Source organism: Silene latifolia, chromosome 8, assembly GCF_048544455.1.
Source record: "Silene latifolia isolate original U9 population chromosome 8, ASM4854445v1, whole genome shotgun sequence".
Classification (NCBI taxonomy): domain Eukaryota; kingdom Viridiplantae; phylum Streptophyta; class Magnoliopsida; order Caryophyllales; family Caryophyllaceae; genus Silene; species Silene latifolia.
The window spans coordinates 15,466,999-15,483,027 of NC_133533.1; the positions used below are offsets into that span (position 1 = coordinate 15,466,999).

Below are 16,029 nucleotides of genomic sequence, written 5' to 3' on the forward strand. Positions count from 1 at the left end.
TGAGTATTTGCGATAGACGGATAGGGAGGAAAGCGAATAGGGATTAGTGATTTGTTATTCCCTTTTCGTACATAGTGTAGCCAAATAAAAGGAACGATAGAAATGATCACTTTTCTAATCCAATTATTAAATCTAAACTTCTTTCGTTCCTCTAGCTTCACCTAACAATCACATTGCCATTCCAACCGCTCTATTTCTAATATCTCTTCAGTTTTCACCCACCCGTATAAGTTATAACTTTCAGCATACTTCGCTTCCTTGATTACTCTCCATCCCATAGTTATCACTTGTCACATACTCACATTTTTACTCATTTCCTTTTCCCTACTTGATTCCTTGTATATATTATACTTGTATGACCTTTTTCTGTTGACTGATAGTGTTAGAAGGGATTGACATTAGTGATCGGAAGAAACTTTTTACAATGGTGACTCTAGAGGATTATAGCGAGATGATAGGCAAAAGTTAAAATTAATGAGTAATAATGTTGCTATAAGATTTCAACATAAACAAGTCAATATTTTTCAGTTAAGTCAAGATAAAATTTTGACTTTTTTTTTTATCGAAAAATATCAATTGATACTTGATAAGTTGATAATTTTGGTATTTATTAGTAAACGTAATGAATTTTAGTACTTTGGATTTTTTTTATATATGTCATGTAAAACAATATAAATATAGTTGATCTCTCTAACCCGTCTCACTTTGAAAGTAATTATTTTCGATATAATCCCTTCATATTTTTATTTTGTTTTTTTAAAGTCAAAACTATAATTTGATTGTAAATATATTAGAGAATAAAAATTATTAATATACAAAATTAAAATATTTGTATTTTTCCGACGATTATAATACGGAGTTTAGGTAGCACGGACACTCCTATCAACTAGATGTCCCGTGTCCGACGCCGTATCAAACACCCGGAAACTCGACACTTGCGGACACACGCCTAAACATGTTATACTTTAGACGAGGAATAAAATGTCAAAAGAGATTGATTACAAGATGAGTTTCGGTGAGATATGAGAATTAGTTATATACAAGGTCAAATTTTACTTTCACTTATTTAAATTTAATCTCAAATACATTAAATTTAAATAGCGTGTCCTGTGTCCTAAATTTGATGGGATGCCGTATCACGTATCCGGGTCTTGTCCGTGTCCGTGTCCATGTCCGTTTTGGTGCGGTGTAGTTATTTTCCGACTGAATTAAAAAAGGAAAAAAAAAGATCGGCCGACAGGCCCGACACCAAATCACTGATTTCATCAGTCTCTCTCATCACTCGACCAAAACAAGACGAAGCTGTTCTTCCCCAATTTCACAATCAAATTCCAGAAACTAAACCCTAGAAAATGAAATCGACACAAAATTCCCCGAATTCCCAAAATCACCATAATCACTAGCACACCCGAACCCATATTTCACCACTCAAATCCATCATCATCATCTTCGTCATCGTCGAAGTTGCAGAAATGGCGAAACAACACACACATCCGAATACATCAAGCATATCTACAATGTGGATCCAGCTAAAGAAGAAGCAGAAATGGGTTTTAATAATGGTGGCTTTACTGTCAATCTCAACCCTAATTGTGCTTTTAATGCGCGCCAATTCGTCTTCCTCAGATCGTATTGTTGATTCTCGTAATAATCAGATTTCTCCCCCAGTTTCGCCTTCGAAATCTCCTCTTTCTTTCATGAAATCTAAACTCGTTCTTCTCGTTTCTCATGAACTTTCCCTTTCTGGTATATTTCAAATTTTCTCTTTTTTTTTTTTGGTAATTGTGATGTGTTTACTCTCCATGTTATAATTGAAATTGTGATCTTTAGTATTAACCGTCTTACAAAGTAGTAGTAGCAGTAGTTGCAGTTGAGTAGTGGTTAGTTGCAGAGCCAGTATTTGAAGTTGGGGGGCGAACCGTAGCTTAGAAATTTAAGGAGCGAACTAGTAGCGCAATAGAGTAAACCAGAAAAAAAAAAATCGAAAAATTTGATTGGAAAGTTTATATTTTCGTCGCATAGGTGGTAATGGTAGTAGTGTTAGAGGGCGAGTAGATATTGTTGGGAGTACTTAGGAGAGTGGATATTTCATTGTAAGGCCGCGAAGGGACTTTTTTCCGGAAGTTTTGGTAGTAGTAGTGTGTTTATTACTCCCTTATATTCGCAATGATTTTCCAAAAATTTCCTTATTTGGCGAATTCCTAATGAAAGATTCAAATTTGTGAAGTTGTAGTACGAACAACACAACTATACTTTGACAATACAGTGAAAATTCCTCAAACGCGAGGTTTGTAAGGGTTCAAATGTATGTAGCCTTTAGCTGGTAGAATGCACAAGGTTTTACAATTTTTAATAGTTTTGTGAAATTAACTAGAGTTGGAATGCTGGCTGGGCATTTTTAATAATACTCTTCTTCGTTATATTTGACTAGCATTTAATGAACGGGTACTTTTGAGAAATATGGGAGAAAAGCTGCGTTTTAATGTTGGATGGGCAGTTTACTGAAAGTATGTTGTCTTCATTAAATTATTTACCGAGATTGTTCTTGTCTTAGTTAACTTTCAATCTTAATGGGAGATGCCATTTATGGTCTATGGATTGGGGAAATGTGGGATTGATTCGTAAAATACATCTTCTTGGTGGTTTACTAGCATTAGGTTATTTAGATCAGTATGGTGCTTAAGATAATATCTACAGTGATAGTTTATAGTTCTTGATCAGCTTATAAGTTATAATTACCGGTATCCACGGTGTTGGTTGGTCATTTTATCCATAAAATATAAGGTATTTATGGATTTTATTTTTTTATTCTTGTTTAAACTTTAAATCGTAGAAACAGAATGTTTGGAACCATATGTAATGCAAGGTTTCTTAAGGCATTCCTCTGTTTTGTTCCCATGATCAGAGTTAAATTGACAACAATTTTACTCATACTTCTTGCCATGGGTTGCCAATAAAGATGGAACAGTTTACATTGTTTGGATAGGGGATTTGGGGAAGGGAGGGGAAGGAAAGGAAAGGAGAACATACAAATATATTGAATTTTAGCCTCCCTTTCCTTCCTCTTTTTGTAACAAAACAAAGGGTAAAGGTGTCTATGGTTCGGACTTAAAAACTTGTTTTCCTCGGAGCTATCATTTAATGGAATAGTACCAGCTGTCGGTTTATATCCTTAAGGAGCTCCTTGAATAAGTTGAACTGGAAAAGTGGTGGTGAACAGTGAAAGCCTTTTGTTGAAGAGGTTCTAGTATGATATGTTTGGCTGCATGTGAGTGTCTCATGCGTTGATAAAAGTTGAGATAATTGATCACTTTATAGCCTAAGAGTTCCTCCTATTGCTGATTGGTTTTAAGATGGGACTCGTCTGGGATTTAGAGTCGAGACCCATTTTATATGGAATTTCATACTTGTCTATTTACCGGAAGTGTAATTAGATCAGTTGAACCTTTGAATAGAACGTGAACCACTACAATGGGTCCAAGCATCATTTCTAAATCGTGGGTTCTCTTTTATATAATGCAATAAGATTTGTTTTCGTCAGACTTCATCGAACCTGTGCTGGATATTATTACGAACCCTAATATTAAGAGGCTCATAGTGGTACAGGGAGTGGCTGTGTGATACTAGCTTCTATTATGTGAAACAAAAATTTACAGCTGAAATATTTGTGTGAGACTTGCTATAAAGACTGATTTTATGATCAATCAAAGCTTTTGTTTTGTTCGGAGTGGCTGTTTCAGTCTAGAGTTTGGGTGTTACCTCATTGATATTCCCCTTTGGATTAAGATATGAGTTCAACATCAATGCTTATCTTCTTGAGGTTATCAAAATGTTGTGCAAGAACAAATAGCTTTGATATTTGAATCTAAGGGTCATTAACGTTGTTGAAGATAACTTGTGTGATGCACATATCAAACTTAGGTACCAAGATATTACTTCCTCCACCCCGGTCATTTTTTACCTTTGCTTTTGGTACAAAGACCAAGATATTAACGTTGTTATTATTGGATGACAAATTGGCAATAATGGATGTGGAAGATTAAATTGCCCTTGAGAAGCATTTCCAATATAGAAAGGTAAATAAATGAGACACTCATGGAATAGGTAAACAAATGACCTGTACGGAGGGAATATTTGAAATTTTGATGCTTATGGTGATCTTTGGAAGAGAATAATGTACTATTGGGCGAGTTTAGGGTGCGAGTTTACTAACTTCTCGTGGCTGAATGTATGCCTTAAGTTGTATTATGTGGTTTTATAGTTTTCTTGATCCAGTGGTTCTGGAAATGATTGGATACATTGGTCAATTACTTGTTATTGGTCAGTGTTTTAAATCTAGGCCTGGCTGAATTATGTCAATTATTTTGCTGATTCTTTAACTTTATAGTTGGTGCCTATATGAGGAATTTTCCTCTTTCTGTTGTACAGTGGACTGCATGCTGGATGCTACCGCTATGACCGAATGATTTACTAATTAATTAGTTTTGTGGCCAACACGTTCTATAAAATTAGTCTTGGCAACTTTGGATTATGCTATCTGTATGTGCCTTTAATCTATTGAATTGTCTGAGAAACTGTTTCCTGGACACGCCCTGGTGGGACAAATGAGTAATTATTTTAGTTTCTGTACTCTATCTCTATTGGTTTCACTTGAATATGTCTGTCATGTGGCCAGGTGGACCTCTATTACTGATGGAGCTGGCATTTCTTTTGAGGGGTGTTGGTGCTGATGTTGTGTGGATTACTTACCAAAAACCATCAGAAACCGATGAGGTTGTGTACAGTTTGGAAAACAAGATGCTTGACAGAGGAGTACAGGTGAGACACATCGTTAGCCCACCCGGCCTTCAAAGTTATTCAATCCATTCGAATTCTGGCATTGCTATGCCTCACTCAGATTGGTACCATATTTGTTTGTTATCTTTACTGCTTATTTACTTCTATGATGCAGGTCTTCTCAGCCAAAGGTCAAAAGGCTATTGATACTGCTCTTAAAGCTGATTTAGTTGTTTTAAACACTGCTGTTGCTGGGAAATGGCTTGATGCAGTACTAAAAGATAATGTGCATCGTGTTCTTCCAAAGGTTTTGTGGTGGATTCATGAAATGCGAGGGCATTACTTTAAGTTGGAGTTTGTGAAGCATCTGCCCTATGTCGCAGGTGCTATGATTGATTCTCACACTACAGCAGAATATTGGAAAAACAGAACTAAAGAGCGTTTGGGGTATGTTTTATGGTGCTCTGCTGTTTTTTTTAGGTGTAATGAGTGGGATTCCTCATCCTAATTTTGTTTTAGTGCCTGATGAGTGATGACTGAGGGAGTTAATGGATATTAGAGCTAGTTATCTTTTTGTTTGATGACACATTTTTGTTGGACATGCTGCTTTTAACTTTGAAGGAAATATTTACCCTATGAGTCACATGTGATTCTCTCTTTTTTTTTTTTTATTCAAATAGGCATCCCCCACTCCTAATAAAAATTCTGGCTTTTTAATGAAATGCTTTTGCTAGAAGTGATCAAACAAAACACTTTGCAAGATATATTTGCGGAATTATGGCGTATTATGCTATTAAGTTTGGATTGTCAAGGAAAACAATGAAGAAAAGCTCTAAGTGGCTTTGTTTCCTTATCATTTCCCTTTTCTTTGTTCTTTCATCCCCATCTTATGACGTTTCCGAGTACTGAACTACTGATGTTGTACTTGATCCACCAGAGGTGTGTAAACTAGGTCATTGCATGAGATCACATCAATTGCAGGTTTTCATATTTGATAATAGTGGCGATGGTGGTTGTGAAGGCTTGCCATTTTTTTATAGAGCATTCTCGTATTTATGAAATCTATCCATGGGATATGGTTGATATTCTATGTTTGGATTATGTGTATGCATGACCTGAAAAATATGAAATATAATCTAGAACCTTGTTGTGAGGGGGAAAGAAGCAAGAGGGGTGACATCAAGGGATATGGTCGTGTTCTTGCTGCTTATTGTTCATTTGCGCCTTCTGATGTAATAACCTGTGTAATTTTTTATGCATGAAAATATAATCTCCCTTTACTTCCAATTTACTAGTTCTTTGTTACTTGATTTAGATGAATCAATATAAGAGTTTGCTTAGAATTTAATTTGTGTTGGCTATTTCTAACTTTTGGAGAGCAACGTAAATCTTGCAGTATAAAGATGCCAGACACTTTTGTTGTACACCTTGGGAATAGCAAAGACCTCATGGATGTAGCTGAGAACAGTGTGGCCAAAAGAGTTCTACGTGAACATGTCCGAGAAGCTCTCGGTGTGCGAAATGATGATCTACTTTTCGCAATTATCAATAGTATGTGCTGAACTTTCATTAAGCCTGCCCCGTGTTTTTCATTGATTTTGTTTGGTTTGGTTTCAAAAGTTGTTTGTGAGGTTTAGAGAATGAAGGAATGGTGGGTGCAAAGTACATAAGATATTGTGAAAGAAGTAGACAGTAGAATAAAATCAATAGTTAGTGGATTCCAGGATGAGCTGGTTATCTGTTCCATATGTCTTCTGTTTTATCTTTGCTTAGCTTCCAGCAACGAACTACAGTAAGTAGGGGCGAAAAAGGTGCTTGCTGGCTTCCTCTTTCTTAAGATTTGGGAGAATAACCTATGTTTCATATCATCTGATAAATTGTTTTTGGTGCTCATACCATGAATCACATGCGTAATAAAGACGTCTTTTCTGGTAGTTTTACAAGGACCTTTTTGCGGTTGTAGGTGTTTCTCGTGGCAAAGGGCAGGATTTGTTTCTGCGCTCGTTCTATGAAAGTCTTCAGATTATCAAAGAAAAGAAACTCCAAGTACCTCCAATGCATGCAGTTGTAGTAGGAAGTGATATGGGAGCACAAACTAAGTTTGAAACAGAGCTACGGAACTTTGTTACAGAGAAAAAGATTCAGGATCGGGTTCATTTCATCAACAAAACCCTCACTGTTGCACCATACCTTGCCTCAATCGATGTCCTTGTCCAAAATTCGCAGGTACCTGCAGTGATACTTGCTCCTTATCTTTATCAGAGAATTAACATGAGTTCTGTTTCATTCGTTGCTCGTAAATAGTTAGGAACGTTTTTTTGTAGTTTTTTTTACCGTTTGATCATTTTCTCAAAATAATAGTTATATGCAGAAATTGTCCCATAAGTGCAATGTATTTGGGTTAGTTTTGGGCATTTTTTTTTTGAAGTAATATTGATGTACTTCATGACTTTGTACGTGTTTATTTGCAAGTATCTAAATCCAGGGTTCAAGATCTTGGTGGGTGTTCCACTGTAATTCTTGATTTTCAGGACACTGCAGAATCGACACAGTTTTGTTTGCCTTGTTCTTCTTTATATGCAACTGTTTGCCAAAGTAGTGATTGCTAATATGTATTAAAACTGTCTCTATTAGAGGATTCTCACTTGGCACTGGTGGAGTGGTGGTATTGCTTTTCCTTTGGGAATTTTTGTTCGACTCTAAGTAATGCTTGCTTTGATACTCGTTAAGTTGTTCTTCTGCCAGTAGCCTGTTCCTTGCCTGTATTGTGCATATGTTTCATCATCTATGTGGTACTCATGAATCAAGTAGTCGGTTGTAGACTTGAAATGCAGCTATTTCCTCCAGTTTGATATGTTGGCTTTGTTTTTGCATATAGACACGCGGAGAATGTTTCGGGAGAATTACTATTGAAGCTATGGCCTTTCAGTTACCCGTGCTGGTAAGTATATTCTTATGGGCTTCTGCGTGCTATTAATTTTCACAGTATCTAGAATGATTCTGGTATTACATAGGCTTCTGTCATAGGCAATTGCTATTTCCATGAAGAATCTAGTCTACTATCTGCATAATCTAAAACAATGCGCGGATGTTTTTAAAATTCACATGATGTCAAGGATTTGAATCAGCTTTTACCTAGTTTTTCAAGGAGTTGAATTATTGCTGTCAAACTTCTACATTCGGTAGTATTTTTCTTTTTGATTGAGTGTTTAACAATCGCTGGCCATTTTATCAAAATTACATCAGGGAACAGCAGCTGGAGGCACGATGGAGATAGTTGTGAACGAGACAACCGGTCTGTTGCATCCTGTTGGAAAAGATGGTGTCACCCCTCTTGCAAGGAACATAGTGAAACTAGCAACACATGTTGAAAGGAGGTTAACAATGGGCAAAAAAGGTTATGGAAGGGTGAAAGAGAGGTTTCTCGAGTACCACATGGCTGATCGAATAGCGTTTGTCCTTAAAGAAGTGTTAAAGAAAGCCAAAAATCACAGCTGAGTAGCCAAATCTTCATACTGATAGAAAGCTAACAGAGTCAATGCTCCTATATTTGGTGGTTGTCGTCCTTATTCCAAGTTTGTACACTAATTAGGCGGGAACATTGTTTTCTAACCCTAGGATGCGTCAGAAGTGGCGCAATCTCCCGGAAAGTATGGTTGTAACTTGTATATGCTTGATCTTTGAACCATGAAGGTAAAGAATTTACCTCTGTCAGAAAATTGAGTTACTGAAGAGCTATCTTAGCTGATTTTGTATGAAATGTGAAATGAAAAGAATGTACTGTGTAAAGCATGCAGTTCGGAATGAATGAAAGTACGTTGTCAGCTCCAAATATCGTGAGCTTGCTCCATCCCATATTATTTTTGTGCAGGATGTAAACATGCAGCAGCATTTAAGTTCACAAGACATCGTCTTAACAATAGGCTAAGACCTTATCGGCGAATCTACCCTCTAAAACAAAATCAGTAGTAACTTTGCTAACTCATTCAGCCATACAGCCCGCCCATACATGTGTGACTTTGCTCGTTGATTCAGCGAAATTACCCCGAACTGCAATAACAGAAAAGAAGTATCGGCCTGTATCAATTTTAAGACCATCTTACATTTCATTAAGAAGAATAATCATAAATTTGACATGTCTTCCTTTTTTAAATCCGAGTTTGAGTATTCCTAAAACAATGTCGACGTTTAACATCGACTATTATTATTATTAGTATTATTATTATTATTATTTTGACATGTCTTCATTTAGTTTTGCATCATGACTCGATTTTTTGTGCACAAGTTTCATCTCTCTAATTTTCACATTTTATGGAAGGTAAGAAACGTGATATTTAATGGACGGAAATAAAGACGTAACCCAAAACTAGAATAAACTATTCAATTGGGATTATTCCTGGAATACTCAAATTCGGTATTAAAATAATTGGAGACATGTGGCAGCTGAGATTATTACTCATTTCGTCTAAGTCTAAGATTCAAAGGTAAACAAATGATTTGGGTCGAAAAAATACTACTGTATTACTATTACTCTCAGTCTCTCAGTTGATCAGCTTGTCACAATGGAGACTCAAACTATATTGACAGCTAAACATCCAGCAACATGGGCATTTTCCAGGCGATTAAATCAAGCTTCTCAATTACCCATTTCCCAAAAGTTTCCATCTTTGATATCAAAAACCTGTATTAAATGCAAAAGAGATGAAATTAGATCAAATGTTCCTTCAAAAAAGATGTTCATTCTTGGATTGGGTTATGTAAGTCAATTCTTTGCACAAGAGTTGAAGAATCAAGGATGGTACAATTTTCTTCCCTTTTACTATACCCTTTTCATTTTTATACATATTTGCAAGTAAACTCAGTTTTAGTTGGGTTGTATTTCAAGTTTTAGTTTACAAATTGCGGGATAAGGGGTCGGATGTATAGTCATGTTAACAATACAAAGAGGCTGTTTGTGAATGGCTCAAAATGAAAATTGCGTCGAGCATTTTACAATAAAAAGAAGTGCAACTGGTTAAGTGAGCCATTTAGCTTTGTTGTTAAGATCCTTGAAAAAAAAAATGCTGGTTTAGGATTATTGGAAGGGGATTTCTGTTAAATTATTAAGTTCACCATAATGTGTTTGTTATTTGGAAGTGGTGAAGTTGATAATTATGCAGTTGCTTGTGAAGTTGACATTTTTGTGGAATTGGGGTTCAAGTTCTTGACTCTAGTTGGGTAAGGTAGCATATGGTTGTCTTTCATTGTGGCTTTGGTTTCTCAGTAATCTTCAGTAGTTGTTCTGAACTTCTTCGGGACGATTTTCCTAGTTTTTAACATAAGGGTACGGAAAAGTGTTCCTCTTTGTATCCTGTTTTGTTGCTGTGCTGACCTAAGTAGTGTACAAAGTGTGAATGGTATTCAAGTATACAAAGTCTCGACTCGATAAAGGTAAAACTGTGTAGATCTAGTTCCCTCCTAGACCATGCCAGCAGCAGTTATTTTAAGTTATAGAGTTTGGTAATATGAAAAGCTTCCAAGGTTTTAACTTTCTACGGCTCTTCAAATTTCATTGTCATGACTCATGAATTGTGAATATGTATCAATCCTGATTTATTGGATTGCCTTCTACTAGCATATGCACGCTTCGCGTGGTGTTGCTATTCTTTCTTGTGAGTTCTGAGAGCTGTTCAAATTGTCATCTATTTGTTCCATCTATGTAATCTTGTACAATTTCCGAGTTTGTGTGTATATTCTTTTAGTCAGGACTTTGGTTAGTAAAACAAGGTTGAGATGACCCGTTTGCTATAGGTTGTTGTAATCACGTTTTACGGTTGTAACATGGCTTTCTTAAGGTTACGGTAAGATGCTTTCATGATGACTTCAGAACCTAACAATATAGAGTTGCAGGGACATCTCAGGGACTTGTACGAGCATTACAAAGAAAAAGGAGCTTGAGGAAAAGGGATTTGATACCCATGTTTTTGATGCATGTCATCCAGAGTATGTTCCAGTTCGCGTTTTTAGTCGCTCATTTCTGTCGCCGAAATTCAAATGTCTAAAATAATCATCTTTGGGCCAGCTTTCTTTAAACTGTAAGATTTTGAGGTAGTGAAAACTGAAAAGGGCTAATGCTTCAGACAGTTTGGAGTGGGGCAAAAGTTGTAAACTTTGTCATTGGCGGGCATCCTGTCATTTAGGGTTCCGACAACCATCATGGTATAATAGAAGCGCTCATCAATTAAATAAATTTATATAATTCTGCAGCTCTGCAAGGATATTCTAGCAGATTTAACTCACTGTACACAAAATTCTATACTGGTCCAGTGGTCCTTACCCGTCCTCCATTCCTTGCTTTTGAATGTGGCGGGCATCGGAATCACTAATTGGAAATGTTTTTGTTGCACCATAATTAGTCACCATTATTAAGTAAACTGACTTGAAAACATTAGTGACAGCATAACAAAGTATAACTCTTAACAAAGTATTAATAGTCAATTGTTTTCCTTTGTTTGTGAAGCCGTTGAGAATTAGACATACTTGCCGATGTCCATTTTTTGCACTGTTTTCAGCAAGTCTTATATTCATCACTTCCTTTTGATTTAGATGGAAGATCCTCGATATATTGAGTTGCTATACACACCTGCTAGTCTCCGTTCCTCCTATTGAGAATGTTGGGGATCCAGTAAGTCGTGAGCATTTTTTTATCCACTGTATGTCACCGATCATTGTTACATCTTAGTTACCATCAACTTCGTGTACTTCAATGAATAGTTTTTTCCCCTTTTTTCAACTCCTTGGTGTAGGTGCTTCAACATCAAGATCACCTTAGAAGTAGACTCTTGAGAGGAAATTTACAGTGGCTTTGTTATTTGTCATCAACAAGTATGTGCAGCTCACCTAATGCTTATAACTAAATTCTATGCATTCTGAATTGTGTCATGCTCAAAAGTGATCTATCACTAGAAGGGGTTTTAAGTGTTACGGTCCTTACGGAGTAGTATAAAGATGTTATTACTGTAAGTTCTCATAATTGACTGTTCCAGTAAAGACTGCGTAAGCAAGTACATAATTGACCGTAATGTGAGGCTCGCTTGAAATCGAATAAAAGGTCATCTAATTGGTTTTATTAAATAAACTCTGTATATTCTTGTATTTGGGATCCTAATTTTTTCATTGTTTCATACAATTGCTTATATAGGTGTATATGGAGATTCAAAAGGTGCATGGGTCGACGAGGAGTAAGCATCCACAATTACAGTTGGCGTATTTCAGTCTGAGTTGCCATGGGTAATGAATAACATATTTCTGATCTACTGCAGTTTTTCTCCACAGCCTTCCAAAAACGTAGGTAAAATGAGATTGAGTGCAGAGGAAGGGTGGTTAAAGCTGGGACATGATCTTGGGATTTCGCCGTATGTATTTCGGCTAGGTGGTATATATGGGCCTGGCAGAAGGTTGTGACATCTGCTTATAGTATGTCAATTTATCATGCTCTCATGATTAGTTTATGGCTTTGAGGTTAAACTTGTTTATCCATGGGTTTTATGTGAAGTATTCTCATTTTGCAGTGCAATTGATACGCTCCTAAAGAAGAGGCATTTATCGGACTCTCAAAAGAGAAGAGGAAGTAGAAATTTCACGTCCCGTGTTCATGTCGCAGATATTTGTCAAGCTCTCAAAGCAAGTATTTCAGCGGATTTACACAGGTTGGCTTTTGTATTAATAGCATTATCAGTTGTGTGTGGATCCCTTTGACTTTTATACCAAATCGATCAATAAGAAGTTATTCCATTTCTAATGAACCGTCAAAATCATAATTCCATTTCTAATGAAGGGAAAGATCCATAGTTTTTTGGCTTTGAAAAATGAGGTTATAAAGTTAAATATGAAGGAGTTGCTAAATGCTAAATGCGAAGTTGGATCAGTCGTGGACAGGCGACAGTTCTTCTAGGCTGAATCAGCAAAATCTGTACATCAAACTGTAGGCTAAATGTCAAGTTGGAATGGAGGTATGGGAATGCCTGACTGGATTTTAGCCTCCGAAAATGAAAAATATTAAAAGCATTATTTTGCACGGATGTGCCGCAGATTTTTATGTGACTGACGTAATTTAACGAATAAACGTCGTTTTTCTCAGATTCTCACATTCAGCTAAGAATTTCCTTCTCTGGAATCAAGATGCTGACTGACAGACTGTGTTGTTTATTTTTGTCAGTTTATCCTTCTTATAAAAATCCAACATGTTGTTTGACTGAGTTTCTGGGTTTCTGCAGTGAAATTTACAATGTAGTTGATGATGATCCTGCCCCCAGGGCCGAGGTATTTGAGTTTGCTCAGCAATTGGTAAACAAGAGATGGCCTGGTTTAGTTACTACAAACAAGTCGTCTATAGAAAGAACGGATCCTATTGGAGAAGAAAAGCGAGTGTTGAATGCTCGCATGAAGAATGAACTGGGTGTGAAGCTAGTTCATCCAAGTTACCGGTCTGGACTTCAAAGCATTATACATCATATGCCGGATCCCGTCTCCTTGTGATGTTTCAAAAATTGGGTATGTGCTGAAGCATTCTTTTTATTATCAAAGGAGCCACGAGCCCACGACAGCAGTTTGTCGCAGGAGCCAATGTATTCTATACCATTATAGCGGTAAGACTTGCGTCATGAGAAACAATAGAAGGGAGTCCGTTATTTATGTGCGCGGAACTTGTACGAATTATTTGATACGGAGTATTTTTTGTTTTTTTGTTACCTAATATCTTGTATTTTTGTCACTGCAAAAAATTAGGATTTCGAACGTTTGTCTTGCTGTTTCATTTTGAAATTGTTTTTTTCTTTTTTCCGCCTCCGTCACGAACCATAATCATTTGCACAAAGTGTGCAATGGAGTAGAAAACCACTCCCAAGTATGACGATTTTTGCCTTCTGCAAATCAGCAAGTACCTAATTTTCTTATGCACAAGTGTCATAATTTTGATGACATTAGAATTCACATTAGACAACCTAACCAAACACTATGACGTACAAGTAAAGATTATTATTGAGTTATTTATACGTTTGTTAAAGACCATCATTTTGTTTGCCAAATTAAACAACCTAACCAATTGCAATTAAACAAGCTAATCAATTGCGCATTAATAGAAATGTAACCATTTTTGTGCAAAAAGTTAAAGCCACAAAATAAATAAATGCGCATTCTTTAATCTAAAGTGTTGTGATTTATGTCATGCCATTCATCAGCTGATGGTGAAGCCTGTCATGTTCATTTCTAATATTAGCCAGAAACGGTTACTAGTACCTGAATAATCGGTTATTAACTTGTCTTACTAAACTATTGAGATTCATTGGTACAAATTGTGTTGAAAGATCGACATCTCTTAAATCATGCAAACGGGTCTAGATCACACCCAAATGGAGGAGAGAGAGTCTACTTTATATGTTCAAGGAGGTCCCACTCTAAAATCAATTGGCAATAGAGAGAGTAACCCTTACTTATAAAGTATTGAGTTTCTTCACACAGTCATAACGTAACCAATAAATAAATTACATCATATTTGTATCAACCCAGTAAATTAAATGAACTAGTTTAATACCCGTACAAAAAAATGTACGGGCCGTAATAGCAGGTACTATCATTAGATACATGAATATATAATTGAGCGTGATTAAGTGTTTAATATCGTGACAATATAAATAGTCAAATTTGGAGATTTGAATATTTGATAAATATTAGATTTGAATATCAGATAATATACAACCGTATTTTATTAGAATTATATTTTAGGTATTTGACATGTTAGACCTGTTGAATGTATGTAAATTGCAACATTTTATGTAAATTGTGACATTTTAACTTATGTTTTAACCTAAGTAGTTAAAATAGGAATAAAAGATAAGAATAAGAATTGGGTTGAGGAGAGAGGGTAATTAAATAGAATAAGAAATATGGAGGGACCCACATGTTAAAACTCAACAACCAATGAAAACTCTTTAAAAAACTCAGCTCTTATATGGGTTGTTTGGTTGATCAAGGAACTTAATTTTCCTAGGAATATGCAATTCATGGGAATTAAGTTCCCTCATCCAATTCGGGTGAATTTTCAGAAAAGTGTTTGGTTGCTCATGTAGGAATTAAATTCCACAGGAACTTCCAATGACCAAGGGGGGAGTAGGTAACCAACTTCCTACATCATGTAGGCATTGAAAGTTCCTGGGAAGTTCTAATTCCTACATTTTCCAAAATTTATGGCAACCAAACAAACCATGTTTTTCAAAATCATGGGATTTTTCAATGCCTATGTTTTCTAAGTGGCAACCAAACAACCCTATGTAGATTATATAGAGTTTTAATTCGACTAGCTAATTTTGTGTTGGAGTCGTATCATATTTTAACAATGGCACTTCCGGCCAACTAGCCATTAATTTAGGTCCATGATCTCAAACTGGCTTGTAATTTATTGTAATAATGATGTTAGCCATGGTGTTTAATACAGAATTGTAGTGTGTGGAAATAAAGGTGCTCAATAAATGTATTTTACCATAATTATGATGATGATTAGTATCCATATACGTCTATGTTCATTGGTACTTTGATTGATTTAATTTAGTGAATTGCTTTAATCTTTTTCAAAAGCTAACCATTATTTTGTACAAATCGTGTTTCCGTCTTAGCCTCTTTTAATCGTGTGATGAATATGTTACTTAGCTTAGCCTTTGTCTATTTACCTCATATTTAAATTGTCCTTATGAGTTATGACTCTTTTAAAGGTTGTTTAAATAGAGGGGTCTGACTTCTGAGCCACATCCAAATGAAGTAGAGAGAGTCCATTTCATAAACCAAATGATGTTATACGCTAAAATCTATTAATAATAGAAGTAGTTTATCTTCTACTCCGTAAAACAATAAACTCTCTCCTCTATTATCAATGTGAAACAATATCGATTTCTTTCAGAACCCATCGACTCTATAGCTCCTTACCCAAGTACACACAAAGTATCGCGGAGAAAAAGTTTTTTTAGGAGTAAAAGAGATTCAATTACAACGAAACAAACTTTAGTAGTTTGAGCTACATATATACTCGGTAATGAGTGAAATTATGTTCAACTATCCACAATTGTAATACAATCTTAATTATCTGTATAAACAGTTAGGCCCTGTTCTTTTGGACTTAAAGTCACTTAATTTAAGTTAACTTTAGATCCTATAAGTTCGATTGATTCGATTCGATCCTATAAGTTCGATTCGAGATCATATAAGTTCGATTCGATTCGAGAT

The 16,029-nt window shown here is 35.9% G+C and overlaps 2 protein-coding genes across 3 annotated transcripts; both read left to right on the plus strand.

The window, feature by feature from the left end:
• Window positions 1-1,238: 1,238 nt before the first annotated feature.
• Window positions 1,239-8,608, plus strand: LOC141596466 (uncharacterized). Its single transcript, XM_074416641.1, has 7 exons — window positions 1,239-1,746; window positions 4,676-4,818; window positions 4,952-5,223; window positions 6,173-6,327; window positions 6,740-7,002; window positions 7,655-7,717; window positions 8,023-8,608. The coding sequence occupies exons 1-7, from the start codon at window positions 1,473-1,475 to the stop codon at window positions 8,272-8,274; spliced, it is 1,422 nt and encodes a 473-aa protein (XP_074272742.1). The 5' UTR covers window positions 1,239-1,472; the 3' UTR covers window positions 8,275-8,608.
• A 651-nt stretch (window positions 8,609-9,259) lies between these two features.
• LOC141596467 (uncharacterized) lies at window positions 9,260-13,555 on the plus strand. Of its 2 annotated transcripts, none has more exons than XM_074416643.1 (8): window positions 9,260-9,574; window positions 10,666-10,758; window positions 11,362-11,440; window positions 11,562-11,640; window positions 11,957-11,996; window positions 12,078-12,212; window positions 12,327-12,464; window positions 13,032-13,555. In XM_074416643.1, exons 1-8 carry the CDS (start codon window positions 9,339-9,341, stop codon window positions 13,291-13,293), a joined length of 1,062 nt encoding a protein of 353 aa, XP_074272744.1. In that variant the 5' UTR covers window positions 9,260-9,338; the 3' UTR covers window positions 13,294-13,555. The 2 variants fall into 2 exon arrangements, with proteins under 2 accessions (XP_074272744.1, XP_074272745.1); XM_074416644.1 differs by lacking the exon at window positions 9,260-9,574 and adding an exon at window positions 9,878-9,993.
• Window positions 13,556-16,029: the final 2,474 nt, after the last annotated feature.

Excerpts from the sequence above, each read along its gene's own strand:
- LOC141596466 (XM_074416641.1), top strand. The coding sequence starts at position 1,473 with ATGGCGAAACAACACACACATCCGAATACATCAAGCATATCTACAATG. Across the intron at positions 6,328-6,739 it reads ACTTTTCGCAATTATCAATA|GTGTTTCTCGTGGCAAAGGG; the intron begins GTATGTGCTGAA and ends TTGCGGTTGTAG. Across the intron at positions 7,003-7,654 it reads TCCTTGTCCAAAATTCGCAG|ACACGCGGAGAATGTTTCGG; the intron begins GTACCTGCAGTG and ends TTTTGCATATAG.
- LOC141596467 (XM_074416643.1), top strand. The coding sequence starts at position 9,339 with ATGGAGACTCAAACTATATTGACAGCTAAACATCCAGCAACATGGGCA. Across the intron at positions 10,759-11,361 it reads TTTGATGCATGTCATCCAGA|ATGGAAGATCCTCGATATAT; the intron begins GTATGTTCCAGT and ends CTTTTGATTTAG. Across the intron at positions 11,641-11,956 it reads TTGTTATTTGTCATCAACAA|GTGTATATGGAGATTCAAAA; the intron begins GTATGTGCAGCT and ends TTGCTTATATAG.